This window comes from Bubalus kerabau, chromosome 4 (assembly GCF_029407905.1).
Source record: "Bubalus kerabau isolate K-KA32 ecotype Philippines breed swamp buffalo chromosome 4, PCC_UOA_SB_1v2, whole genome shotgun sequence".
NCBI lineage: Eukaryota > Metazoa > Chordata > Mammalia > Artiodactyla > Bovidae > Bubalus > Bubalus kerabau.
Genome location: NC_073627.1, coordinates 7,831,837 through 7,858,470, shown reverse-complemented (window position 1 = coordinate 7,858,470; position 26,634 = coordinate 7,831,837). Strand labels below are relative to the sequence as shown.

General features: G+C 57.3%; 1 protein-coding gene across 2 annotated transcripts; it reads left to right on the top strand.

Annotated features, from left to right (window-relative positions):
* The first annotated feature begins 4,722 nt into the window (after window positions 1-4,722).
* HID1 (HID1 domain containing) lies at window positions 4,723-25,481 on the top strand. Of its 2 annotated transcripts, none has more exons than XM_055575080.1 (19): window positions 4,723-4,857; window positions 10,625-10,774; window positions 11,503-11,673; window positions 12,267-12,380; window positions 12,913-13,019; window positions 13,476-13,592; window positions 15,661-15,883; window positions 16,064-16,120; window positions 17,245-17,385; window positions 17,537-17,627; window positions 17,845-17,996; window positions 18,094-18,172; window positions 19,465-19,629; window positions 22,113-22,340; window positions 22,589-22,695; window positions 23,249-23,329; window positions 23,921-24,012; window positions 24,151-24,309; window positions 24,522-25,481. In XM_055575080.1, the coding sequence occupies exons 1-19, from the start codon at window positions 4,792-4,794 to the stop codon at window positions 24,583-24,585; spliced, it is 2,364 nt and encodes a 787-aa protein (XP_055431055.1). In that variant the 5' UTR covers window positions 4,723-4,791; the 3' UTR covers window positions 24,586-25,481. The 2 variants fall into 2 exon arrangements, with proteins under 2 accessions (XP_055431055.1, XP_055431054.1); XM_055575079.1 differs by having other exon boundaries at window positions 12,264-12,380.
* The last annotated feature ends 1,153 nt before the right edge of the window (window positions 25,482-26,634 follow it).

Here is a 26,634-nt window from a genome sequence, read left to right as displayed (position 1 = left end):
GACATGAAGAGTGGGCAGAAGGATGTCTCAGTCAAAAGGAACAACTTGTACACAGATCTCAGGAAGAAAGAGCTTGGAGGCTTTGAGGAAATAAAGGCAGACCAGTGTGAGAGGAACCTCGGGGCTCCCGGGAGGGAGGGCAGACTCAGGATGGTGCAGGTCCTTGGAGGTCACAGTGGGGCCCAGAGAAAACTGACCCTAACCATGGGCCCCGAGGTGTTTTCAGTGGGGGAGCATCTTAAGCGGTATTGTACATTTCTTTGGGCTCTTGTGCAGAGAATAGATTAGAGGGGGCGGGAGTGGAGGCTGTGGTAGATGGGAGGTGATGGGGGTCCTGGCAAAGGTGCCAGCAGCAGAGGTGTTGCTGTTTAGTCGTTAAGTCGTGTCTGACTCTTTGCAACCCTAAGGACTGTAGCCCACCAGGCTCCTCTGTCCATGGGATTCTGCAGACAAGAATACTGGAGTGGGTTGCCATGCTCTCATCCAGGGGATCTTCCCGACCCAGGGATTGAACCTGCGTTTCTTCCATGCCCTGCATTAGGAGGTGGCATCTTTACCACTAGCACCAGCTGGGAAGCCCATAGAATAAGATAAAATCTCCTTAATGGGATGTGAGCAGCCCCCTAGGGCCTGGCCCTGCCCCACCTCTCAAGCTTTATCTCTTATCACTTTCTCCACTTTACCCCAGTTTTCTTTCTGTTCTCTGGATGAGCAAGGCTCTGTCCACTTCTGGACCTTGCTTCCACTCTCTCCCACTACCTGCGTATTGGACACGTTCCCTTTGCCCTTTAAGATCTCTTTCGATCTGCTCCATCCACTCCATGCCTGAATGGCCGAAGCTCTTGTGGGCTGCATCAAGAGTCTTGTGGAATCCATCAAGTCTTGTGGACTCCCTTCATCCCCCTTGCTTTCTGTTGGTCCACTGAGGGAAGCAGGAAGTTGGGGGCAGGAGACAAGTGAAGGTGGGTATCTATCTCACAGCTCCATCCCTCCCAGATCGTGGGAGCCCACCGCTCCTCTTGGCCCTCTCCTATGGCTGGGCTCTCTTTCTCTGTGTTCTAGCAACCATTCCACACCTCACCACCTTAGGTTTGAGGATAGCTGAGGCTCTCTACTGCTTCTAGCCCCAGAGTGCCTCACTGACCCTTGTTGGTTTCCCTTCTCCTTATAAATCACCTCTTGATTAAACTCATTTTGGCCAATCTGTCCAAGTGTCCATGGGTGACCAGTAATACCTCAGTGTCACCTGGAGTTCTTGGTTGCAAACCACAGAAATGGCTCTGAACAATGGGCAAGACCAGAGGGCTCACAAATACTCTCTTGGGGGACTTCCCTGAGGGTCCAGTGGTTAAGACTCCACGCTTCCAACACAGGGGGTGCAAGTTCAGTCCGTGGTCGGGGAACTAAGATCCCATATGGTGCGTGGTCAAGAAATAAAAGCAAAAAACGATTCCTCCCTTTGAATGGTCAATTAGTACTCTTGTTTTATTTATTTTTAATTAAATTGAGCTACAACTTACAGTGAAAGTCATCCCTTTTAGGTGCAGAGTCATGTGAATTTTGACAAACATACACAATCATAGAACCACCCCCACAATCGAAACAAAAAATGCTTTCACAGTCAGTCCCCTCATCCTGCTCCCAGCCCATGGCAATCACTGGCTTGTTTTCTGTTTCTGTGTCTTGTCTTTGCCAGAATGTCATATAAATGATGTAACACAGTACGTTGTCTTCTGTATCTGACCCAGCGCTTTTGAGATCCATCCACATTGTTGCTGCTTGTACCAGTAATTTGTTCCTTTTTATTACTGAGTATGGGCTCCCCAGGTGTCTCAGTGGTAAAGAATCCACCTGCCAATTTGATCCCTGGGTCAGGAAGATCCCCTGGAGAAGGAAATGACAACCCACTCCAGTATTTTCGCCTGGGAAATCTCATGGACAGAGGATCCTAGTAGGCTATAGTCCATGGGGTCGCAAAGAGTCGGACACAACGGAGTGACTAAACAATTGCTGAGTACTAGTCCATTGTAACGATGAACCACAGATGATGGACATTTGGTTTGTTTCCAGGTTTTGGTGATTATGAATGAAACTGTTACATGAATTACTCAGTCTTTTGTGTGGATCTATGTCTTCATTTCTCCTGAGTAAATTCTAAAAATGGGATTATTGAGTTATACAGTAATTGTATATTTAACTTTATTTTTTTATTTTTTGGCCACACCAGGGATCAAAGCTGTGCCCCTGCATTTGAAACACTGAGTCTTAACCACTGGACCACCAGGGAAATCCCTAGAATTAACTTTATAAGAAAATACAAACGTTCCCCATCTTCACTAGTATTTGGCATCATTATGCTTTTGTTTTAGACCTATCCTAATATGAAAAAGTTGGCTGAAAGCTCAACATTCAGAAAACGAAGATCATGGCATCCCATCACTTCATGGGAAATAGATGGGGAAACAGTGGAAACAGTGTCAGACTTTATTTTGGGGGGCTCCAAAATCACTGCAGATGGTGATTGCAACCATGAAATTAAAAGACGCTTACTCCTTGGAAGGAAAGTTATGACCAACCTAGACAGCATATTGAAAAGCAGAGACATTACTTTGCCAACAAAGGTCTGTCTAGTCATGGCTATGGTTTTTCCAGTGGTCATGTATGGATGTGAGTGTTGGACTGTGAAGAAAGTTGAGCGCAGAAGAATTGATGCTTTTGAACTGTGGTGTTGGAGAAGACTCTTGAGAGTCCCTTAGACTGCAAGGAGATCCAACCAGTCCATTCTAGAGGAGATCAGTCCTGGGTGTTCATTGGAAGGACTGATGCTGGGGCTGAGACTCCAATACTTTGGCCACCGGATGTGAAGAGTTGACTCATTGGAAAAGACCCTGATGCTGGGAGGGATTGGAGGCAGGAGGAGAAGGGGATGACAGAGGATGAGATGGCTGGATGGTATCACCGACTTGATAGACATGAGTTTGAGTGAACTCCAGGAATTGGTGATGGACAGGGTGGCCTGGCGTGCTGCAATTCATGGGGTCACAAAGAGTCGGACACGACTGAGCGACTGAACTGAACTGAATAGGTATGTAGCAGTAACTGTATTGTGGTTTCAGTTTACATCTCCTTAGTGAATAAGGCAATGGCACCCCACTCCAGTACTCTTGCCTGGAAAATCCCATGGATGGAGGAGCCTGGTAGGCTGCAGTCCATGGGGTCGCTGAGGGTCGGACATGACTGAGCGACTTCACTTTCACTTTTCACTTTCATGCATTGGAGAAGGAAATGGCAACCCCCTCCAGTGTTCTTGCCTGGAGAATCCCAGGGACGGGGGAGCCTGGTGGGCTGCCATCTATGGGGTCGCACAGAGTCGGACACGACTGAAGTGACGCAGCAGCAACAGCAGCAATGAATAAGATTCAGATTTTTAAATGTCACACTGGCCTGGACTGGGAATGGGTGATTTGTAGAGTGGACTGATTTTTTTTTTTTAATGCCAAATAAAGGTACTATTCATTTGTTATCTTGAAGTGATTATAAAAGCCATGGAGCCTGTCCAAGATTTCATCCAGAGGAGGGAAAACCCACCTCAGGAGCAAGCACAGAGCTCTCCCTTCCAGTCTGCTCATTCAGTGCTGTGGGGACACCCTTGTCCCCCTCCTTGCTACCCCACCCCTGTCCTACCCTGCCTTTATGCCTAGACAGTGCACCCCACATTTTTTACCCTTGGAATTCCAATTTAAGCTAAATGTCACCTCCTTTTGAAGCAGCTAGGATTTCTAGAAGCTTCCAGACATAGCCTGCAAGGCGATATTGTTGAAAAAATGCGGCCTCTTTTGGGGCCAGAGCTGGATTTACTTTTTTGGCTTTGTTCCTTACCAGTTGTGTGACTTTGGGCAGCTTAACTGCTTTGAGCCTCAGTTTTCCCTAGGGTAAAGTGGGTATAATACCTACTTCAGAGGTAGGTTTTCTGTTGTGTAAGAGGTTGTCACTATTTATTATTATTATTAATTTGCCTCTATCCTGGTCTCACTGGGCTGAACCATGGCTAATCTGTTCCTTTTTTGTCTTTCTAGCTAACTGCTCTTAAATAGCAGACCCTGTGCCTTAAGCCTCCTCGGCCCCCCGGCCCTGACACCGTGTTGATAAATCCTAGTCCCTAAACGTATCTGTTGAAATGGATGACTCTAAGGATTCTCAGGGAAGGCAAGTGGCCAGAAAGGAATGGTGGGACTCAGAAGGGACCCCTCGCTGTCACCAGGCCGCGGAGCCCAATGAGACAGGTCAGAAAAAGGGGAGCCAAAGGAGCGGATGCCCAGAATGCCCCAGAAGGCCGGGAGATGGACAAGAAAGATGCTGGAGAGGACCGGCTTTGAAATTGTTGGCCTAGTGATGGAGTGGGGACCGAGGGTGAGGATGGGGGGCAGGGGACGGAGGCTGGGAGGGTTGCGGGCCCGGGGGGTGGGGGTGGCGCTGAGTGTAAATGGGAGAGACCGAGGGGGATAACGCTTCCACGCAGAAGGAACCCGATCCAGCTGAGAAGGGGCTGGGGGTGGATCCGCGGGCCAGACCCCGGGTCGGCGCAGGGAACGCGGCGCGGGAGCAGCAGGTGCGGGGGGCGGGGCCCGGCGGGGCGGGGCCCAGGGGGGCGGGGCCGACGACGGCGGGCGGGCGGGGCGCGCGGCTAGGCTCCTGCGAGAGCCGCGGGGGCAGCGGGGCTGGAGCTGGATACCGAGCCGGAGCCCGGGCGGGAGTCGGGGCGGGGGCCAGGCCGGAACGGGCTCCAACGAAATGGGGTCGGCCGACTCCAAGCTGAACTTCCGAAAGGCGGTGATCCAGCTCACCACCAAGACGCAGGTGCGCCCGGGGCCCCGGCTTTCCCACCCACCTGCCGGGGTGGGGGCAGGGCAGGGCTTTCGGGGTTGGGGGAACGGCTGCAAGAACTTGGCTTTCCGGGGGCTGGGGGGACCAGCTGGCCAGGAGGGTGACGCCGCAGCCAGGAAAGAGCGAGACTCCTGGGCCTGTACCCCAGGGCTCCATCCCTTAGTCCCCCACCCCCAGCCTTCTCTCCCGAGAACATTCCTATTTCCCGCAGCTGCTGCTGCCACCTTAGGCTGACGTGTGCCTACTCCCCAGGCCGGCGTCGCCGCTGTCCGCCCCGCTGTCGGACCCCTCATCGCCCCTCCAGCCCCGCAATCTCCAGCCTCTCCCCACCCCCACCCACCCAAACACCTCCTTTTCTCCTCCCTGCCCCTCGGTGTCGACGATCCGGGAGGCACAGACCCGGTTGACTCAGTGCAAACAAAGCCGGCGGTTGCCTTCCCGGATCGGGAAACAGCTGGTGCACGGTGGCGGCCTCGCTGGGCCGGGTCGATGCCCACGGCCAGAGAAGGCCTAGGTGTTGATGGGAACACGCAGAGTAGCAGGCAGCGCTGCAGCCTGGCCAGGGGAGCTGTTCCCAGGCCCATGGAGTCCAGATTCCCAGCTGGGGACCACTGCTCCAGGGGCTCCCCTTTCCAGGCCCTGCGGTGCAGGTGGCTGTGTTTGCCGTAACCCGTGTTCTCTGGGGCAGGGTTAAGAACCGTCCAGGCTGCCCCTGGACTAGGTACTGTGGGGCCTGGGGGTACCTGTCCAGGCTTGCACAGACCCCTGAGCCTACAAGTGGCACCGAGGCCAACTCCTTGCCCCCAGCACAAGGGCTGGCCCCAGCAAGGCTATCTCCCTGCCCACCCCTCTCTTCTCACTCCTTGAGCCAGGCCACTCTGGCCAAAGAGATGCCCATCTCTGCCTCCCCAGGTCCACTTTCGAGGGAGTCAGGACCTGCTGCCAGCCGGGGATTTCCTTCTACCTGCACCCCTAGGGCTCTCTCATGCTCCCGGCAAGTAGAGTAGGTTCAAGGGAGCCATTTCCCCCACAGCCAGCTGGTCGCAGCTCCAGGGGCCAGAACTCTGGTCCCACACTCTCTGGTTCCCACAGGAGACAGGTCAGGAGCCTGGCACACACCCAGGGCCTCTGAAGGGTCCAGCCCCAGCTGAGAGGCATTTGATAGAAACCAGGCCTTGCTAATCACCCCTGCCCCTAAGGCTCCTGGCTGTTTCTGGCATTTGGCATTCTTGGCCTGTGGGGCTTCTAGATCTGAAGGTGGCAGGTGGTCCCGCCTCTCGGTGGGGGGCCACAGGGAGAGGAGGGGAGGGAGGCCTCCGTGTTTACCTGCCTGGGGAGGGAAACGCCTTGTTGGAGGAAACCACCTTGTCGCTATGGGCTCGGCAGCCAGGGTCTCTGCCAGGCCAGTAGGACCGGCTCAGCTGGGTCCCACAGGATTCCTACAGGCTCGGGCCCCCTCCCCAAATTACACTGGGCCTCCATCCTTCCCTGGCTGTGGCCCTATGACAGGGTGGACCGAGCAGCTGGGGACAGTGAGCTGACGTGGGACAGAGCTGGAGCCAGACACCAGCCTGAGTCTCTTTTGGGAGAGCCTTGGGGCCCTGCAGCTGGGAGGGGACCTGGGCTGCCTGGAGGGAGAGACCCTCAGAGCCTGAAGCCACGGACCTTGTGCAGTGACCTGGCTCAGACAGCTCGGGAGTCAGGGCCAAACCCCAGATGGTCCCCAGACCTTGCCACTCGGTGTCCCCAAGGAGATTCAGGCCAGTTGTCCCCAGGGTGTCCTCTTGTCCCAGGGCCTCTGTGATCACAGGGTTTTGCAGACAAGCCAACCTAGCACCTTTTCCCCGTGGCCTGGGCCCAAGCTGGTTGGCTTTCCCGGCCTTCCTGCGCTGTATCCTGTTTTCTTCCTGCCTCCGGCTGGGCCCGACCCCAGTCCTGAAGCCGGCAGCTTTGGCTGTGTTTCAAGCCTTTCCCGGTGTGGGTGGAGCCCTCGAGGGGCATATTCCTGGATCTGGGACCCTCTCCTAGATCCTGTCCTTTTGGAGATTCTCTGTCATAGGCCAGAGGATACTTGGTGGGTCCATGTTCACACGTGTGCACACGTATGAGTGTGCGAATGCCGTGGTGATTCAGTACAGGTCACCCTTGGCAGGCTAGACCACTGCTGGTCCTTCCCTTCTCCCCCACAGAGAGGTCCAGCAGCTGCAGCTGGTCCTCCAGGCTGGTGGGCATCTGGCCTGAGCAGGTCCCGGCAAAGCTATGCTAAGAATATCTGGTTTCCCTCCAGGGTAGCTCAGTCCCTGTGCCCTTGGCAGCACGGGCCTGCTCACCTCCACCAAAAATACTCTTTTTAAAGAAACTAGCTTGGATTTTAGAAGCTTCTCTGTGTTAGGTGGGGCTGGAATAACTGAGGCAGGGTCTAAGCTATGTTCCCTCCCCACTCAAAAGTTTCAGCGAACCTGGCCAGTACCTATGGCATCAAGCTAGCCTCCCCTGCTCTGGTAACGGCCACCAAACTGAAGGATCGGAGCCACAGCTGGGACCTGGAGAAGAGGTCCAAGTTGGGGATGGGGGAGGTGAAATCATTAGTCCTGAAGTTCAAGGCCAGGTCCCAGAGCTGGGACTTCCCTCTGCTTCAGAGCTGGGCTGCCCTGGGTCCTCTCAAGTTCCCCACTAAGACTCTCTCCTCATTCTTAATTCAGTCCCCAGGTGACACTTGCCTGATCAACTAGGTCAGAGGTCAAGTGCACTCGATGAGTTTCTGCCCATTTAAGCTTAAAGGGTAGTGGCTACATGGGAGGGGGGGAAAAATGGCTTCCCAGAGGTACTCTCAGATGGGAGGTGGGCAGGGGCCATGCATGTTTTCCGGGAGGCTCCTTCCCCACTTCCACCCGACCACCCACACTGGGGGTGTGCTTCCCTGGACCCCAGAGAGGGTTGGAGGGCATGAGGACAAGCCAGCCGCAGCCCCAGGGCACAGCTTTGGTCTTTGCTCCTCTCCCCCAGCTAACTTGCTCTACCAGTTCTGGGACCCAGGCTGTCCTGGTGCCAGGCCAGCCCTGAAGGCTGTGGCCACAGCCTGCCCTGTTCTTCACTGGGAGGCCTTGTTGGGGAGTGGGCTGGGGTAAACTGGACCCTGGGGAGGCTTGTACCCAGCCTTGTGCTCAGCTCTGCCCGGTGAAGGGGCTGAAGGGAATCTCTGGGACTGATTACAGCTTTTAGCTGGACAAATACTGGCTGAGCATCTGCCATATGCCTCAAGTGCACGGTCCCGGGAGAAGGGCTGGAGGAGGAATGGAGCCTCCAGGCAAGAGTGGAATCAGGCCCGTGATGAGTGACTGTGGCAGGTGGGGAGCAGGTTTTCAAGGTGGGATCGAGCCCACTGGTAGAAACTCTGGGAGACTTCTTGAAAGAAGTGGCTTTAGAGAACAGAATTTTTAAAGTATTTTTTTATTTGGCTTCACTGCACAGCACGTGGGATTTTAGTTCCCTGACCAGGGATCAAACCTGCCCCCTCTGCATTGGAAGTGTGGAGTTTTAACCACTGGATCTCCAAGGAAGTCCCAACAGAATTTTTTTTTTTTTTAAGTAAGATTCACATTGTTTCCTGATAATAAGAGTGATGCGTATTACCTGCCGATTTGTGGTAGAGTAGCCCTTTATCGTGGAGAAGGCAATGGCAACCCACTCCAGTACTCTTGCCTGGAAAATCCCATGGACAGAGGAGCCTGGTAGGCTGCAGTCCATGGGGTCACGAAGAGTCGGACACGACTGAGTGACTTCACTTTCACTTTTCACTTTCATGCATTGGAGAAGGAAATGGCAACCCACTCCAGTGTTCTTGCCTGGAGAATCCCAGGGACGGGGGAGCCTGGTGGGAGGCCGTCTATGGGGTCGCACAGAGTCGGACACGACTGAAGTCACTTAGTAGCAGTAGTAGTAGTAACCCTTTCTCGGCTCTTTGAGAGAAGGCAAAAGTCTGATTTGATTGGAGCAACCTGGGTAGGTCTCTTGTAGGAAGTACTATTCAAAAGGCTAAGAGGACCTTGGTTGACCCTCAAACAGATGAACATTCAAAAGAAAAAAATAGCAATACGTCCATGTACAGAAAAAATGTATAAGAAACAAACAAAAAAGCCACCCCGCAAGATAATTGCTACTGCCACTTTTTCATTTTCTTCCAGGCTTTTATTCCTCTATAATTTTACAAAAAATCATGATCATCCTATATTTACTTTATGTCTTCTCTTTTTCACATAACATTGTACCACGAGCATTTTCCATTCATTCATATTCTTTGAAGACATGATTCTGATGGCTGCATAATATTGTATTGTATGACTATGTCTTAATTATTTTTTTGGCTGAGTGGTATGCAGGATCTTAGTTCCCTGACCAAAGACTGACCCCATCCCCCCTGTAGTGGAAGTACAGAGTCCTAACGACTAGACTTCCAGGTCATTTCCTGAGGAGGACATGATAACACACTCCAGTATTCTTGCTTGGAGAATTCAGTGGACAGAGTAGCCTGGCGGGCTATAGTCCATAGGGCTGTAAAGAGTCAGACATGAGCGAAGTGACTTAGTAGCAGCAGCAGCAACTTTTTAAGCATTCCCCAATTGTTGGCTATTTAGGTTGATTCCAACGTTTCACTTTTCACATCAGCTCTTCAGTAAACATTCTCACACCTGCATGTCTCAGGTCATTGCCTTAGGAAAGACTTCTAGGGTTCATGATTTAAATTGGGTGTTCATATGGCTGACTATATGACTTAAAAGGCATAAGTGTGCTGAAGGCACGTTGCCTCAGTACGTCCGGTCGGGCTTTGGACAGTGTTGGGTGGGGTGGGCATGCGGGGAAGAGGGGCTGGTCTGTGCAAGGGCAACCAGAAAATATGGCCAGGCTGTGTTGCTGGGATCGTGAATACAAGTATTCCTGTGCACACATCCATGTACACGCGTGTGTTTGTTGTGTGTCCGTGTGCGTGTCTGTGTGCCCAGGTGTGTGCTTGTAGGTGTTTAGGTGTGATCTTGGCTGACTGTCCGGCCGAGGTCTGGACTCGGCAGGCAGCGGGGAGCCCTAAGTGTCTTGGTTGAGGGAGCAATGCCTTCGGCGCTGTGCTTTGAAAGCTGGTTGGGGGCAGTGTGGAGGAGGGATTGAGGGGGTAGATTTGGAAGGGGGGCCCTGGCAAGAGTGGCCGTGGTGGGTACCGAGAAGAGCGGATGTGGTCAGAGAGCCGTGGGTGGCTCCTTTAGATTCGGCACTAGTTGGGTGTCCCGGGTGAGGGTGGAGGCTGGGGTTTAGGGGCAGCCTGAGTGACTGGCAGTCAGCGCATGCCCCTTGGCTTCTTCCCAGGGGAGGGGGCACAGCCTGGCTCTGGTTCCTGGGCACGTGACTTAGGGGTGTAGCCTGGGGAGGCCCCCAAGTGGGGAGGATCTACCAAAGGGGGATGGTGAGTTACTGGGGGGTCACAAGTCTCTTAGGGACTGGGTTGGGCTGTGCCTACTGAACTCAGTGCCAGCCGATCCCTGACCATCTGTGTCAAGTGTCCCCAGCCTGCCTGTGTCAACCAGGGCTCATGGCCACTGAAGGATGTCTCCATGGGGGGAAGACTCCTGGGCACCAGCAGGAGTGGAGGAGGGGGCGTCCCTTTCTGGGGCTCCCTTGGTCACAGAGTTGGGCACACTGTGGGCCTGCTGGCAAGAGATCATGCGACTCTGGACACTTGGTCCCCCCACAGCCCGTGGAAGCCACCGATGATGCCTTCTGGGACCAGTTCTGGGCGGACACAGCCACCTCGGTGCAGGATGTCTTTGCGCTGGTGCCAGCAGCGGAGATCCGGGCGGTGCGAGAGGAGTCACCCTCCAACCTAGCCACCCTGTGCTACAAGGTGAGGGGTGCCCAGCCCCTCGCTGTCACCGCCCCCCGAGCCATTTCCCACAATCCCAGGGAGGCTGGAGCTGGCCCAGCCCTGTGGTCCAACAGGGCTGGCACCCAGGACATCCCCACCCAGTCGCGGTGGCCCCAAGGCTTCACCCACTTCTCCCCTGGGGCTGGGCTCTGGGGGGTGGGCACTTGCCGCAAGTCAGCTCGTCTAGCTCACCTTGTGTGGTTGGTGGGCTTCCCTGGTGGCTCAGTGATAAAGAATCCACCTGCCAATGCAGGAGACAATGCAATTTGATCTTCTGGGTCAGGAAGATCCGCTGGAGAAGGAAATGGCAATCCACTCTAATATTCTTGCCTGGGAAGTCCCATGAACAGAGGAGCCTGGCGGGCTACAGTCCATGGGGTTGCAAAGAGTCAGACACGACTGAGCGACCGAGCATGAGAGCAAGTGCGGTTGGTCCTCAATGTTGCCATTTTACAGATGAGAAAACTGAGTCTGGTCACTTAGCAAGGTCTCAGCCAGTGAGTGGTGGGCTGGTCTCACTCCCAGATGCTCCAGGCTGCCCCCTGGCCCATGTCCTGTCCCCCCGGGGTTGGCTGACCCTGTCTGGAGAGGTGGCCCTGCAGGTTGGCTACACTCCCCCTCCCCCTCTGAAGCCCGGGGTGCCCAGCCTGACCCCAGGTGCCAGGGCCTCATCCCCTCGCCCCCCGCCTCTCTGCCCACCTCTGCAGGCAGTCGAGAAGCTGGTGCAGGGAGCCGAGAGCGGCTGCCACTCAGAGAAGGAGAGGCAGATCGTGCTGAACTGCAGCCGCCTGCTCACTCGCGTGCTGCCCTACATCTTCGAGGACCCTGACTGGAGGGGCTTCTTCTGGTCCACAGTGCCTGGGGCCGGTCGAGGAGGGGTCTGTGGGCCTGGACAGGACTTTGGGGGGCGGGGGGAGGTGGGGCTGTGAGGACAGGGGAAGAAAGCTGTAGGGCCGGCCACCTTCCTCCAAACCTCTTCTGGGGTTTGGGAGGGGCCGGGGGAGGGGGTCAACTCCTCCTTGAGTCCTGGGTTTCTCCCCTGTGGGGGTCCCTGCCCCTGCAGCTGGACAGAGATGGGGGCAGGGCAGCTGGGCCCTCCCCCCACTTACCTCACTCCCTCCCTGGGGTTCTGTCCAGGCAACTAGGGGTACACAGTGTTGGGTGGGTGGACCCAGTGATTCTCAGCAGGGCTGAGGCTCTTGAGTTTAGGGGGCTCACCTGGCCCCTCCCAGTCAGGGGGGAGGCCTCCTGACTGCTCCCAGGCCCTGCTCCCCACTGTCCCCCTTCTGCCTTGGGAGGTTTGGGGGTGATTAAGGGTCCACTTCCTGTTCCTCCCCCCCCCACTTCCTCTCTCCCTCCACCATGGGTGCCTGCCTGGGCCAACCCTGTCCTCCACCACTCCCCAAGTCCTGGGACCGCCTCTCCTCGGCAGCCACGACTGAGGGGCCTCTGGGGGCCGTGTCCCAAGCAGGGAGAGGATGACGACGAGAACGCCCGGCCCCTGGCTGAGTCCCTGCTCCTGGCCATCGCTGACCTGCTCTTCTGCCCAGACTTCACGGTGCAGAGCCACCGGAGGAGCACTGTGGTGAGAGCCCCAGCCCCCTCCCCTGGCCCAGGAGGGCCCTGGTCCCAGGTCACAGCCGGTTGAAGTTCCCTGGGGCAGGGACTGCCCTGGGAGGGCCAGGCTGCCTGGCACGCATGGTCCCAGGAGGGGGTGGCGGCTGGCACGGCTGGAGGGGAGCCAGCTGGTGTGGGCCCTGCCCTCTGTATCCGGGAGGCAGGGCACAAGCACCCATTGTCTTGGCCTGGGCCGCGGTGGGGGGTGGGGCTGGCGCACTGGAGGCCTGGCCCCTCACTTCCGGAGGGCAGTGGACTGACCTTGAAGGTTGTCCATCCTGCATGCCCACACACCATCAGGGGCCCCCAATTCTGCTCTGCTCACTCCCTGTCTCTCTTCCTGTCTCACATTGGACTGAGCAAGCACCAGACTGAAGGAAAATGAGCTTTCCTAGCACCTGGTGTGCTTTGAGGGTCTGTCTTTAGGAGAGATGAGGGTCTTTGCCCCCCCCTCCACCAAGGAAAGTAGGGGTCTGATCTCTCCCTAACACTGTCCCCAGGACTCAGCGGAGGACATTCACTCCCTGGACAGCTGTGAATACATCTGGGAGGCTGGCGTGGGCTTTGCTCACTCTCCCCAGCCCAACTACATCCATGACATGAATCGGTAAGCTGGTTCAGGCTGGACCCCAGGCCTGGCCCCTGCACAGCTCAGAGAGGGAGCCATGTGTGGGGGTCTTCCAAGGAGACCCTTGGCTTCTCTGGTGGCTAAGGGGTAAAGAATCCTCCTGCAATGCAGGACACCTGGGTTTGATCCCTGAGTCTGGAAGATCCCCTGGAGAAGCGAATGGCAACCCACTCCAGTATTCTTGCCTGGAGAATCCCATGGACAGAGGAACCTGGAGGGTACAGTCCATGGGATCGCAAAGAGTCAGGCAAGACTTAGGGACTAAGCAGTAACAGAGGACACCCTGCTCGCTCGTGACCCAGCTTCAGCGTCACAAGGATTAGACAGAGTCACTTCTTTTCATGGACCTGAACGAGAGCTGGGCGGGGTGGCATGCGCTCCTTCAGGGGAACTGGGAACCTCAGGGTAGGCTCTCTCCTGTCCTCTTTGCCCAAGGATGGAGCTGCTGAAACTGCTGCTGACTTGCTTCTCCGAGGCCATGTACCTGCCCCCAGCTCCGGACAGCAGCAGCATCAATCCATGGGTGCAGTTTTTTTGTTCCACAGAAAACAGGTGAGGGGCCCCTGGCCTGCCTTTCGATTTCCCCACCTCCCGCTTGTAGGCAGCCCGGCACTGAGGCCATTTGCTGGCGAATGTGTCTTATTTGAGGAGGCACGCTGCCCCCTGGTGGTGATGACCTATAACAACAGCCGCACCTTAACACCAGCGCGGTCCCTGTTGGGGGCCCTGGGTGAAGGGTGCCTGGGTCCTCCATCTAGAAGGTTCTCCGTCTAGAAGAAGGATAATGCAAACCACATATGCAGTTTAGACATTTCTAGTAGCAGCATCTAAAACGTTAAAAAGAAACAGGTGAAGTTAATTTTAATTATGTATTTCTTTTAACCCAGTATGTCTGAAACATCAGTATTTGAGGTGTAATCACTAAACAAAGTTATTGAAATGTTTTGCATTCACTTTTCATCTGGTGTGTAGTTTACATTTATGGCACATCTCCCTTTGGACCAGCCACATGTTAAGCTGTCCGTAGCTACATGTAGCTTGTGTTAGTTTATTTAATTTTGGCCATGCTGTGTGGCCTTGCAGGATCTTAGCTCCTCGACCAGGGCTTGAACCGAGGCCCATGGCAGTGGCCGAGTCCTACCCAGGGACCTTCCTGGGCAGCGCTGTTTACATGGCGGGTGGGCGGGGGTGTGCTGAATACTCTGGAGAATGGGGAAGCTTGGCCCACGTTGGGGCACTTAAGGGCTCTGGGAGCGTATGAGTTCATGGAGGTGCCACATGGCAGGACTGCATTCTTACAGCAGGTCCGAATGCCCCAGCTGTGCAGCTCCTCTTGTGCCCGGGGCTGTACTGGCAACATGGGGTTAGTGCCCCTAAGTGTCGAGGTTCACCCTCTTCCAGACTCTGACTCCCACATGACACGCTCCGTCTTCAGGTTTTGCAGCCCCTCCGCCCAGCCTCACCCCGGCACAACCCCCAGAAGTAGAGAGAGTCCAGGTGGCTCCCCCACCAGGCACAGCGGGAAGCTGGCCAGGGATTTCTTCCTCCCCAGTCTTATCAGGCAAACGGCCACCTTTGCCACTTGATGAACCTCCCTGGGGCTCAGTTTCCTCATCTGTAAGATGAGGAGCTTGACCTCTGACACCTCACAAGCCTCTGAATGGAGGCCTTCTGTGGCCTGGGAGCTGGGGAATGGGGCAGGTGCTTTGCTTCCTGCCTTCCCTGTGGGCCTCCAGCGCTTCTCCGAGGCCCCGAGGGAGGGTACCTGCCCTGCAGAAACCTCAGAGGCATATCCTTTATACATTTATCCAAGCCCATAGATTATACAGCGTCGAGAATTCTCCAGTGGTCCAGAGGTTAGGACTTTACACTTCTACTGCAGAGGGTGCATGTTTGAGCCCTGGTGGAAATAAGATTCCACAGCCCCCCCCCCCCAAAAAAAGAGAAATGAACCCTGATGTAAACTGTGGACTTTGGTTGACAGTGATGTGTTGATGTCGGCTCATCAGTTGTAACAAATGTGCCACCCTGGTGGGGGATGCAGATGGTGGTGGAGACCGTGTGTGTGTCGGGGTAGGCAATCTATGGAAAATCTCTGCCTTCCCCTCAGTTTTACTATGAACCTAAAACTGCTCTAAAAAAATAAAGTAGTTTTTAGGGACTTCCCGGGAAGTCCAGTGGTTAAGACTCTGCACTTCCAGTGCAGGGGGTTGAAGGCTTATCCCTGGTTGGGGAACTAAGATCCCAGCTGTAGCGTGTGGAGCAGTCACAAAAATATATATTAAAAAACTTTTTTGGGGGAAAAAACCCACAATAGGCTTCAACCCCTGGGGGTGAAAAATCTAAGGGGTGTGGACATGATACTCTACAAAGAGCCCCTCAGGACTGGCCATCCCTGTCTTGGTAATGAACTCCTTCTGGCCCCCAACCATCCCGGCCGGGGTCCCAGATACAGCCAAGGAGGGGAATGAGCTCCTGGGGCTGCTCCCTGGTCCCCAGACCACAGCCTGGCACTGAGACAGTCGGGGATGAGGGTTCTTCTTGGCGGATGTGCCCACCTGGCCACAGCCGCGAGTGGACGGTGGGTGGAGTCCCTGAAGCCCCCTCCTCTCCTGCGCAGACATGCCCTGCCCCTGTTCACCTCGCTCCTGAACACCGTGTGTGCCTATGACCCTGTGGGCTACGGGATCCCCTATAACCACCTGCTCTTCTCCGACTACCGGGAACCCCTGGTGGAGGAAGCGGCCCAGGTGCTCATCGTCACCTTGGACCACGACAGTGCCACCAGCGCCAGCCCCACCGTGGACGGCACCACCACGGGCACCGCCATGGACGATGCCGACGTGAGCATGGGAGAGGGCGGGCTGCCGGGTGGCACCCCCTCCAGCAGCCCGGGCAAGGGATGCCCGGTGGGCACTTCGTGGGGGTGTCTCGGGTCAGAGGGGGCACTGCCATCTAGGCCTGGGGTAGGGCGGGGGTGGGGGGTGAGGGCACCTGCTGAGCCCCGGCTCCACCCTCCGCAGCCTCCAGGGCCCGAGAACCTGTTTGTGAACTACCTGTCCCGCATCCATCGAGAGGAGGTGAGTTGAACGATGCTCTTGCTCTGGCGGTTTTTTTTTTTTTTTGTAAGTAACTTTTTGGCTGCGCCGGGCCTCCCTCGCTGTGCTCAGGCTTTCTCTGCTTGCATGAGCAGCGGCCACTGTTTGTTGCGATGCACCGGCTTCTCACTGCCGTGGCTTTTCTTGCTATGGAGAGTGGGCTCTGGGCTCGCCGGGTTCAGCAGCTGCCGCACACAGACCCAGTGGCGGCGGTCCACCGGCTTATTTGCTCTGTGGCTTCTGGGATCTTCCCAGACCAGGGGTCGAACCCATGTTCCCTGATTTGGTAGGTGGATTCCCATCCACTGTACCACCAGGGAAGTCCTCCTGTGGGTTCTTGACGCCCACTCCCCACAAAGGTTATGACCTTGCAGGGGGTGAGAGGATGCAGATAAGATTGGGAGTAGGGAGAGTCCTGACCCCTACCTGAAGGAACCACGGTCCCGGTGGACTTGGGGTTGGACCGCAAGGGTCTTGAGCCTCAGAAAAGGGCTGATGGCCTCAACTCGGGGAGGGTAGCCGGAAAGACTTGCGGGAGGAGGTGGCTCTGATGGTGGGTTTGGTAGGGGAATTACAGTGGATAGAAAGGCCAGTCAGACCCGGGTTTGTGTGTCTTGTGACCTTGGGGGAGGTTGTTGTGCCCCGGGACTCGAAGCTCTGCAGCTGTGACGTGGGGGCAGGAACCGCCTCCTTGCCTTGTAGTGAGGATGGGCTGAGCGCACTGTCCAGGGAACAGGTGCTCAGTGATGGACAGCTTTTCTAGAATAGACTGTTCCTCACGTGTGACAGGGTGCTGGGAAGGGGCAGGAGGATTGCAGCTGTCCACAGGAGTCAAGGTGGGCAGGAGTCCAGTGTATAGATGGGGAGCCTGTCGTCTGGTGGAGGAGTAAGCTCTCTAGACCTGCCCTGGACCCAGCTTCTGAGGGGCTACCCCCAGGGCAGCTGTTGATGATGCTGGAACCTGGGCCCCTCTGGCTCTGACGGCAGGAATCAGGCTCTGGGTGGGGTGGGAGTGGGGGGAGAGGAGGCATTTGTGGGGGGCCTGGCCAGGAAGCCGGGACTGCAGGGAGCCAGACTGGACAGGTCCCTGCCCATACCCCACCCAGGACTTCCAGTTCATCCTCAAGGGCATAGCCCGGCTGCTCTCCAACCCCCTGCTCCAGACCTACCTGCCCAACTCGACCAAGAAGATCCAGTTCCATCAGGAGTTGCTGGTCCTCTTCTGGAAGCTCTGTGACTTCAATAAGGTGGGCCGGCCCCTCTGGCAGTGCAGGGGCACGGGCTGGCCGGCAGCAGTCCACCCCTGGGATGCGGAGGGCATCTAGGGAGACTTCTGGGAGGGGCGGGGCAGAGCTGCCCCTCTCCTGACCTGCCCACCCGTCTCCGCTCCCCCGCCAGAAATTCCTCTTCTTTGTGCTGAAGAGCAGTGATGTCCTAGACATCCTGGTTCCCATCCTCTACTTCCTCAACGATGCTCGAGCGGATCAGTGTAAGGCTGGGGTGGGCTCGGGATCCCTGGGGGGGCGCTCCTGGCCGAGGGGCAGCTGCGGTCAGCCTGTCCTGCCCCCTAGCAGCTCGGGCCCTGTGCCCTGACCTCCCGGGAAGGGCTTCTCCCCCCACCTCCACCCCAAGATGGGTCCCTGCCCTGGACTCCCTTCCTCGCCGCCCCACCCAGCGAGGTGACCCTCCCACGCCTCGCGCCGCAGCTCGGGTGGGCCTGATGCACATCGGTGTCTTCATCCTGCTGCTTCTGAGCGGGGAGCGGAACTTCGGGGTGCGGCTGAACAAGCCCTACTCCGTGCGCGTGCCCATGGACATCCCGGTCTTCACCGGCACCCACGCCGACCTGCTTATAGTGGTAAGTCGGGGGGGACCTGGAAGTCTGGGGTGACGTGCCCTCGGACGAGACTGGAGGCGGCGGGGGCCCCGTGGCTGACCCCCTGCTCCCCGCATAGGTTTTCCACAAGATCATCACCAGCGGGCACCAGCGGCTGCAGCCCCTCTTCGACTGTCTGCTCACCATTGTGGTCAACGGTAGGGCGCGGACCAGGGCGCGCCTTTCCCACGATCACCACCAGGGGGCGCCCGGCCACAGGCTGACCTGCCACGGGCTCCCTGGTTCAAACCTGCTGGGTCCAATAGAAATACTAACATAAGGGCATCTAAGTGCCTACAGGGCTTCCCAGGTGACCCAGAGGTAAAGAGCCCACCTGCCAATGCAGGAAACGCAGGAGACTCGGGTTTGATCCCAGGGTTGGGAAGATCCCCTGCAGAAGGGAATGGCAAGCCACTCCAGTACTCTTGCCTGGAGAATCCCATGGACAAAGGAGCCTGGCGGGCTACAGTCCCTGGGGTCTCAAGGAGTTGGACACAACTGAGCACAAGACACAGAAACAACAGACAAAGTACCTACTGGTCAATTTTCTTTCTTCCCTCCTTCTCTCTCTCTTTCATTTTTACCCCTTTTTTCTTAATTTTTTGACTGCTCTGTGGCATCCTATTTCCTCAACCAGGGCTCAAAACTGGGCCTTCCATCACTGGCTCCATCCCACAGATCTTACCTGAGAATGCATTTGTGAACAAGATAGCCACTGACCCTGCCCCATCCCAATGAGGGAGAAAGATACGAGGCAAGATCGGTCTATGACAGATCGGTCTGTGAAGTCAAGCCGTGTGCAGCCTTGCATCTCTGACTCCCCCTTCACAGGCTGTGCAGAAAATCCGTATATAGTTATATGTGGAATATCAGCTTGATATTCTACAAATTTAAAAAAAATTTTTTTTTGTTTTGGCTGTACTACATGGCTTGCAAGATCTTAGTTTCCCAACCAGGGATGGGACCTAGGCTCCCTGCAGTGGGAGCTCAGAGTCCAAACCATTGGGCCACCAGGGAATTCCCAGCTTGGTATTCTAGAAAGATGTAAAGATCCTGAGTTTGTATCCCTGCCCATCACTTTATAACTGGGCAATTCTTGGCAAGTTTATGAACCTCTCTGAACCTCAGTTTTCTCATCTGCAAAATGGGAATGGTCTCCTTATCTACCTCCCTCTCAGGTTCGAGGAGGAATGGGGGAGATGGAGTGTGTGAGTGGCTTTGTAAACATGGCTGTCCACAGGGGCGGAGCCCAGGTGGACCCCTGGGGCTCTGAGGAGGCATGGCCAGTGCGGCCTTGGCCTCTGGGGCTCAGTCTTCCTGATTTTGGGGGGGACTTCCCAGACAGGGGGCAGGGAGGGTGTGGGAGCGGGAGCACTGTGTCCCTCCCAGGCCCTGGGTGTGCAGGCCTGGTTGGTGGGGCCCTGGAAGTAAGCCGACCGCTCCCCTGTAGTGTCGCCCTACCTCAAGAGCCTGTCCATGGTGGCTGCCAACAAGCTGTTGCACCTGCTGGAGGCCTTCTCCACCACCTGGTTCCTCTTCTCCGCCGCGCAGAACCACCACCTGGTCTTCTTCCTCCTGGAAGTCTTCAACAACATCATTCAGTACCAGTTTGATGGTGAGGCGCCGGCCCAAGCCCCCGGCCCGGCCTTGGTGACGGGGGATCCGGGGTGGGCAGTGGGCGAGGACTCCTTCCCATCTGAGGAGGACACAGCCCTCCGGCCCCCAGTTTGTTTGTCCTGCATGCATTTATTGAGTGCCTGCTGTATACCAAGGCCTGGGCCCGGTGAGGGGATTCAGTGGGAAACCAAGCAGAGTGCCTCCTGCCCCGTGGAGCTCGCAGCTGGGGAGGGAGGCATGGAGGGGGACTCTAAACAGATGGTCACCCAGACAAACAGGTCATCTTAAGTCTGATGGGAGGGAAGTTCAGGGTGTCACGGGCCTGCTGGGTGTCAGAGATGCTGGGCTGCCTGGTGTCAGTTAGGGCTTTGCCACTTAGCTCTTAGGGGAGGAGGAGAAGGGGGTGACAGAGGATGAGATGGCTGGATGGCATCATGACTCAATGAACACGAGTTTGAGCAAACTCCAGATGATGAAGGACAGGGAAGCCTGGCATGCTGCAGTCCATGGGGTCACAAAGAGTTGGACACAACTTAGCAACTGAACAACAACAATGGATACATTTTTGATGATATCTGGTAATCAGACATTTTGTTAAGTGCTAGACTGATGGAGCGGAGAAGGCAATGGCACCCCACTCCAGTACTCTTGGCTGGTGAATCCCATGGACGGAGGAGCCTGGTAGGATGCAGTCCATGGGGTCGCTAAGAGTCGGGCACGACTGAGAAACCTCACTTTCACTTTTCACTTTCATGCATTGGAGAAGGAAATGGCAACCCACTCCAGTGCTCTTGCCTGGAGAATCCCAGGGATAGAGAAGCCTAGTGGGCTGCTGTCTATGGGGTCGCACAGAGTCGGACACGACTGAAGCTACTTAGCAGCAGCAGCAGCAGACTGATGGAGATCAATAGGATGCATTCTCATCCTCGAAAAGCTCTGTGTTTAGAGGAGGCAGACATGTACACATGTAACTAAAATGCAGCCTTTTTTGCTATAATGTGGTGGTTTAGTCGTCAAGTCACATCCGACTCCTGTGACCCCATGGACTGTAGCCTGCCAGGCTCCTCTGTCCATGGGATTCACCAGGCAAGAATACTGGAGTGGGTTGCCATTTCCTTCTCCATTTTCTATAATAAAATTATATGTATTGGGGGTTAATATATGCACACTACTGAATATAAAATAGTTAAGCAGCAAGGACCTATAGTATAGCTTAGGATTGTTGTTTAGTTGCTAACTCGTGTCCCTGATTCTGGGAAAGATTGAGAGCAGGAAGAGAAGGGGGCAACAGAGGATGAGATGGTTGGATGGCATCTCCGACTCAATGGACATGAGTTTGAGCAAGCTCTGGGAGATGGTGAAGGACAGGGAAGCCAGGCGTGCTGCAGTCTACGGGGTCGCAAAGAGTCGGACACGACTGATCGACAACAACGAACACTGAGCTCTGTGACTGTGTGCACATCAGCTCCCTGAGCCTCAGTTTCTTCATCTGTAAGATGATCGTAATAATAGTACTAAGAGTCCCGATCTCAGAGGGTGTTGGGAAGACTAAGTGAAATAATCCAAGAAAGTCACTTGCCTGTGACTTAAATATTAACAGTTGTTATCATTTCCAGAATAAGTAATGTTTGCACTAATTGATCGGGGATGAAGGGCTTGCCAGGTGACTCAGGTGGTAAAGAATCCACCTGCCAGCGCAGGAAACCTGGGTTTGCTCCCTGGGTCAGGAAGATCCCCTGGAGAAGGGAATGGCAACCCACTCCAGTATTCTTGCCTGGAGAATCCCAGGGACAGAGTCCATGGGGTCACAAGAGAGTCGAACACGACTGAATGACTGACACTAACTCATCAGGGATGAATGGGGTGGGAACAGTAGAAAAACACAGAGGGGCACAGTCTACACACAGACGCTGGGGCGAGATGTGGCCGTAGGAGTGGGGCGGGGCAGTTCGCGTCGGGGGACCCTGGCGGGTGGGAAGCTGCGAGGCCCGGGGCGGGGCGGGGCGGGACCGCAGGGCACTGAAGGCCCGGAAAGTACTCCTGTCTCCCTCAGAGCCAAGGGCGTTCAGCGTGGGCATGCGCCATATGGTCCTTCCTCCCGGTGACCTGGCTTGGGAGACCGTCAAAATATTGAACAGCTGGCTTAGTGGAACCCTGACATGCTGGGCCCACCCAGCTTTGCCAGGTGTTGCCCCTTCATGCTGGGTGGTGAGAGGGTCCCCCGGGTACCAGGGAGGGGCAGGGGTGAACTCAGCCCAGAAGCTCTTTTGCTGACAGGTGGCATCCTGGAGTCACCTCAGCCCATCCCCCACCCCCAGCACCAACCCTGTCCACACTCCCCATCTTCTGTGCTCTTTGCTGTCGCCTCCCCCTGGGGTAGACACCCCTCTCCTCCTCCAAGCTCTCTCCACCCCAGGAAGCCGCTCTGGTGGAGGGTATGGCAAGGGGGCCTCGCTGAGACACCCCCCTCCCCTCCCACAGGCAACTCCAACCTGGTCTACGCCATCATCCGGAAGCGCAGCGTCTTCCACCAGCTGGCCAACCTGCCCACTGACCCGCCGGCCATCCACAAGGCGCTGCAGCGGCGCCGCCGGCCGCCGGAACCCTTGTCCCGCGCGGGCTCGCAGGAAGGCGCTTCCATGGAGGGGTCCCGCCCCGCCGTGCCCGCTGAGCCGGGCACCCTCAAGACCAGCCTGGTGGCCACCCCAGGTCCAGTGCTGACGGCTGGCAGGGGATGTGGAAAGTGACAGCAAGGGTCGGGGTGGAGGTGTTGGGGGAGCCCGGGAGGGCTAGCTGGGTGAGGGGACCGGGCCTCCCTGCTGGACAGGCTGGGGAGTCAGACACAGCATCTGTAAAGTGGAGGGAAGCTGGGGACTCGTGGGGCGGGGCTGTGCAGAGGTGTTCGAGGAGGGGCGCTGGGGCAGGAGTCCTCACTGCCCCCTGTCCCCAATCCCCAGGCATTGACAAGCTGACGGAGAAATCCCAGGTGTCGGAGGATGGCACTCTGCGGTCTCTGGAGTCTGCGCCCCAGCAGAGCTCGGCAGAGGACAGCCCAGCCACGGAGGTGGGCCCCGGGGAACTCCGGGCGGGGGGTGAGGCTGGGCGTTTTCCTTTCCTCCTTGGTCTCTGAAATGCAGGCCAGGCCAGGGCACCCTGGGGTCCCCTGCTGCAGGGGGCTGGGCACCTGGTGCTCAGGGCATCTGGGTTGGCACTCTGACTCTCTGCCGCGGGGGTGGGGGGCTGTCTTTCACAGACCCCTCCCTCGTTTATTGGTCATGGGCTCAAGCCCTTGGCCTTCAGCCTCCTCATCCATCAGCCTTATCAAGGCTGGGCCGGCCTTTACCCTGTCTGCCCAGTCAGCCCCTGGCCCTAAACCTGTCACCAGGCTGGGCTGGGTCGGGCAGGGCCTGGGGCCCAGGGCAAAGGGTGCTGGGCTGGGCCATCCCCTCCTTTGGGAGAGGGTCCCCTCCTCCCAGCATGGGCCAGGGCAGAGACCTCCTTGCCCTCTGGGTCCCAGGCTGTGGGAGGGACGCTTCGAGGACCTGATGGGCTGCCCTCCCCCTGCCATCCATACCCTCTCCCACCATCCCTCACTTTCGTTCCTTCTCGGGGACCAGGAGCCCAGCCAGGCTTGGCGGGAGCAGCGGCGACTCTCCAGTGCATCGGCCAGTGGGCAGTGGAGCCCGACGTCGGAGTGGGTGAGGGTGGGGCAGATGCAATAAGGTGTGTGGGGAGGGGTGCAGTCGGGGGCTCCTGGCTCAGGAAGCCTTGGCTTGGATGGGAATGCGTCCAATTCCAGGAACTGGCCTGGGGTCAGGTTTAGGGTCAGTCCTGTCTCGTGACCTTGGCCTCTCTGGCTTGGTTGCTTCCTCTGTCTACACTGTCCAGAGTTGGTTCCCCAGCAGGGTTAAGGTACGGCTGTCCACAGCCCTTTCTCAATAAATCACCCTTTCCAGTTTCCTTCTTTGCATCACTTGCTTACTCCCTAGCTTGTTTCCTGACCTCACCACTAATTGTGTTTGCACGGGGATACTAAATGTCCCAGCCTCATCACTCTATCATGAGGATCAAAGGCATGGTACGCGCGGTACACACTCCATGAGAGGCCGCAGCCCCCGCACGAATAGCAGTCACTATTCACAGGCCCTGCCCGGTTGCCAGGCCCTTGCTGTGATGAGCCAGGGTGCTTTCTGCCTTGGGGGGCTCCTGGTTCCAGGCCAGGGGTCGAGTCTGTGCCAGAGCCTCTGGGGGACTGCTTTGCCAGCTGGGAACCCTGGTTCCTCCCCCAGATCCTCTCCTGGAAGTCGAAGCTGCCGCTGCAAACCATCATGAGGCTGCTGCAGGTGCTGGTTCCCCAGGTGGAGAAGATCTGCATTGACAAGTGAGGCTGGGGGCATGGCTGGGCGGGTGGGCTCTGGGGGCCAGCCCAGGCCGGGGCTGGGGCTGGGAGCATGGGTGAGCCCCTTGCTCCCCTTGACCTTCAGAGTGGGCACAGTGGAGATTCCCATCTCGCTGGCAGGGGCCTGACGGACGAGTCGGAGATCCTGCGGTTCCTGCAGCATGGCACCCTGGTGGGGCTGCTGCCCGTGCCCCACCCCATCCTCATCCGCAAGTACCAGGCCAACTCGGGCACGGCCATGTGGTTCCGCACCTACATGTGGGGCGTCATCTACCTGAGGTGGGCTCCTCGGGGTTTCTGGGGGTCTGCTGTCCCCCCTGAGGGTCAGCCTCAGCTAGTGGGGTTGATGTCAAGACTGTCCACCAGGGTGGTCTTGTCTGGTGGGGGCGGGCACACACTGCCTGGGGTGGTGGGAGGAGGACAGCCAGTTCCTCCCCAGTCTTTTCCTTGAGGCCGCCCGGCCCCCAGGTGACCGTCGACCCGCTCCGCAGGAATGTGGACCCACCTGTCTGGTACGACACAGACGTGAAGCTGTTTGAGATCCAGCGAGTGTGAAGATGGAAGCCTGCAAGGGGCAGGGGCCAGGGGAGGGCGGGGACCCGGGGTCCCCAGTGCTGACCCCCGATCCCCTGTTCTGAGCTTTAAATGACCCCAATCAGGGCTGGGCGCTTGAGTGGCCGAGTCCTGGGCGGCAGGCCCCAGAGGCCCCCTGTGGCTGGGTTGGTGGGGACCCGCCCTGCCCCTCGCCTGCAGGCTGGACTCGCCGGAACCTTCTCTCTCCAGGGCTGCAGCCCCCGCCCCACGCCCAGAGCTCCCACCTCTCTCTGGCTGCCCTTCAGGACCCGTTTCTAAGCTGACCCTCAGTGCCCGCCTGGCTCCTGGGCTGCCCAGTCCTGGAGGGCACCAGGCTGCTGTGTCCTAATGGGCTGCCCACAAGGAAGTCTTGGGCCATCGTTCCTGGAGGCTCCTGCAAGGGTGGGGGGAGCCTTTCCAGGCCTCCTACCCCGAAACCACCTGGTCCAGGCCCCGCCTGCTGCCAGGAGCCCGGGAAGAAGGGAGGCCAGGATGCTCACGGAGGGGACTGGGGATAGACGGACGCCAGGAGCTAGACTGGAGGACCCCACGCGTGTTAGGGTCTGGAGTGGGGGGTTGAGTGTCTCCTGTTGTATTTTTCCAGGTCAAGGGATGTAGCCTGCCTGGCTCTTACACAGAAATGGGGGTGAGGGGATGGGGGTGGAGAAGCCGCCGTTCAGCCCTCCCTCCCCTTTCCCACTGCCTGGATGTTTCGGGGAGGAGGGACTGGGAGGCCACTCGTTCCTCCTCCTGGTTCTGGCCTCTTGGTCTCCCTCACCCTGCCTGTGTCTGTACAATCTTTGCTCTGTACAATCGGCCTCTTTACATAATAAAACCCCCCTCTCCAGGCCCTGCACCCTTGTGCTTGGAGGGGAGACAGGGGCTTCAGTCCATGGCTCTTGTTTTCAGGGACGCTAGGGCTTCGCCTGCCAGAGTCAGGCCCAGAGGGCCCTTGGCACACGACCAGCATCCTTCATTTTCTTGGGTGAGGAAGTGGAGGGTTGGGCTTCCCTTGCTGTGGTGCCCTCAGAGAAAGAGCTCGCACAGGAGAGGCGAAGGGTCTGCCTCCCAACCTCCTGTATGGCCCCTAGGGGCTTTGCTGGCCACTCTGGGGATCCCTGGGACTCTAGCCCTGTGCTCACCAGCACCCAGCTTTGCGGGGTACAAGCCGGCCGGCAGGGGCGGAGCTGCCCTCCCCAGGCCCCACCCCAGGCCTCACCCTGGGCACAGCTCACTGTTTGCACTGGGCTCAGGGAGATGGATGGGCTAGGAGTGCCCGCCCTCCCCGCCCAAAGACTCAGAGGACCCAGCAGCTGGGGAAAGTCCCCCAGGGCTGTGTTCTGGGGAAGACAGGGTCTGGCGAGGGGTGGGAGGATGTGGAAGCCCCAGCCTCTCTCTTCCCCTCTCCTGCTGTGGATCAGACAAGGGGAGGACCAGACAAAGGGTTTAGACCCCTCCTGGCCCAGAAGTAGGACTGTTCCAGCCCCATAGCCCCGCCCAGGAGGACTATCCCTTCCCACTGTATGTGGGGCAGCAGCTCTGTCCCCAGGAACAAATGCCACGAAGCCCGAATGGAATCGATCAAACAAACAGGGTTTATATGGCAGCGGGAGAGAGGGCTGTTGAACCCTGCCTGGCAGCTAATTAAGAAGCTCATTAGGAGACAGGGCGTGTGGGGAGACAAGGGCAGGGCGGCCTGCCGAGCCACGAGCTTCCAGATGTCCTGGGCTGAGCTTGGGCCAGGCAGGAGGCCGAGCCCCTAAGCCTGGCTGGGGAGGGGCTGCACCTCCGCAAACTCCCAGCACAGGGCTGTCCCAGAGGGTAGCTGTGAGGACTTCCTCCTGGGCTGCGCTGACGCGGTGAGCAGCGGGCAGGCTGTGCTCCGTCCTGGGTGTGGGCTTCAGCAGCTCAGTGTCCAGGCCCCGCTCTTGGTCTGGGCCTGGGGACAGTGACACTACCCCTCAATGAGCTTCCAGGGCAGAGCGGGCTTTGGGGGTGCCAGGCTGGTCTAGGTGCCCCTGGAATGGGGCA

Bases quoted from the DNA above. Each gene is read 5' to 3' on its own strand.
- HID1 (XM_055575079.1), top strand. From the start codon at position 4,792: ATGGGGTCGGCCGACTCCAAGCTGAACTTCCGAAAGGCGGTGATCCAG. The intron at 19,630-22,112 runs GTGAGGCGCCGG...CCCCTCCCACAG, and splicing joins CATTCAGTACCAGTTTGATG to GCAACTCCAACCTGGTCTAC. The intron at 24,310-24,521 runs GTGGGCTCCTCG...CCCGCTCCGCAG, and splicing joins TGGGGCGTCATCTACCTGAG to GAATGTGGACCCACCTGTCT.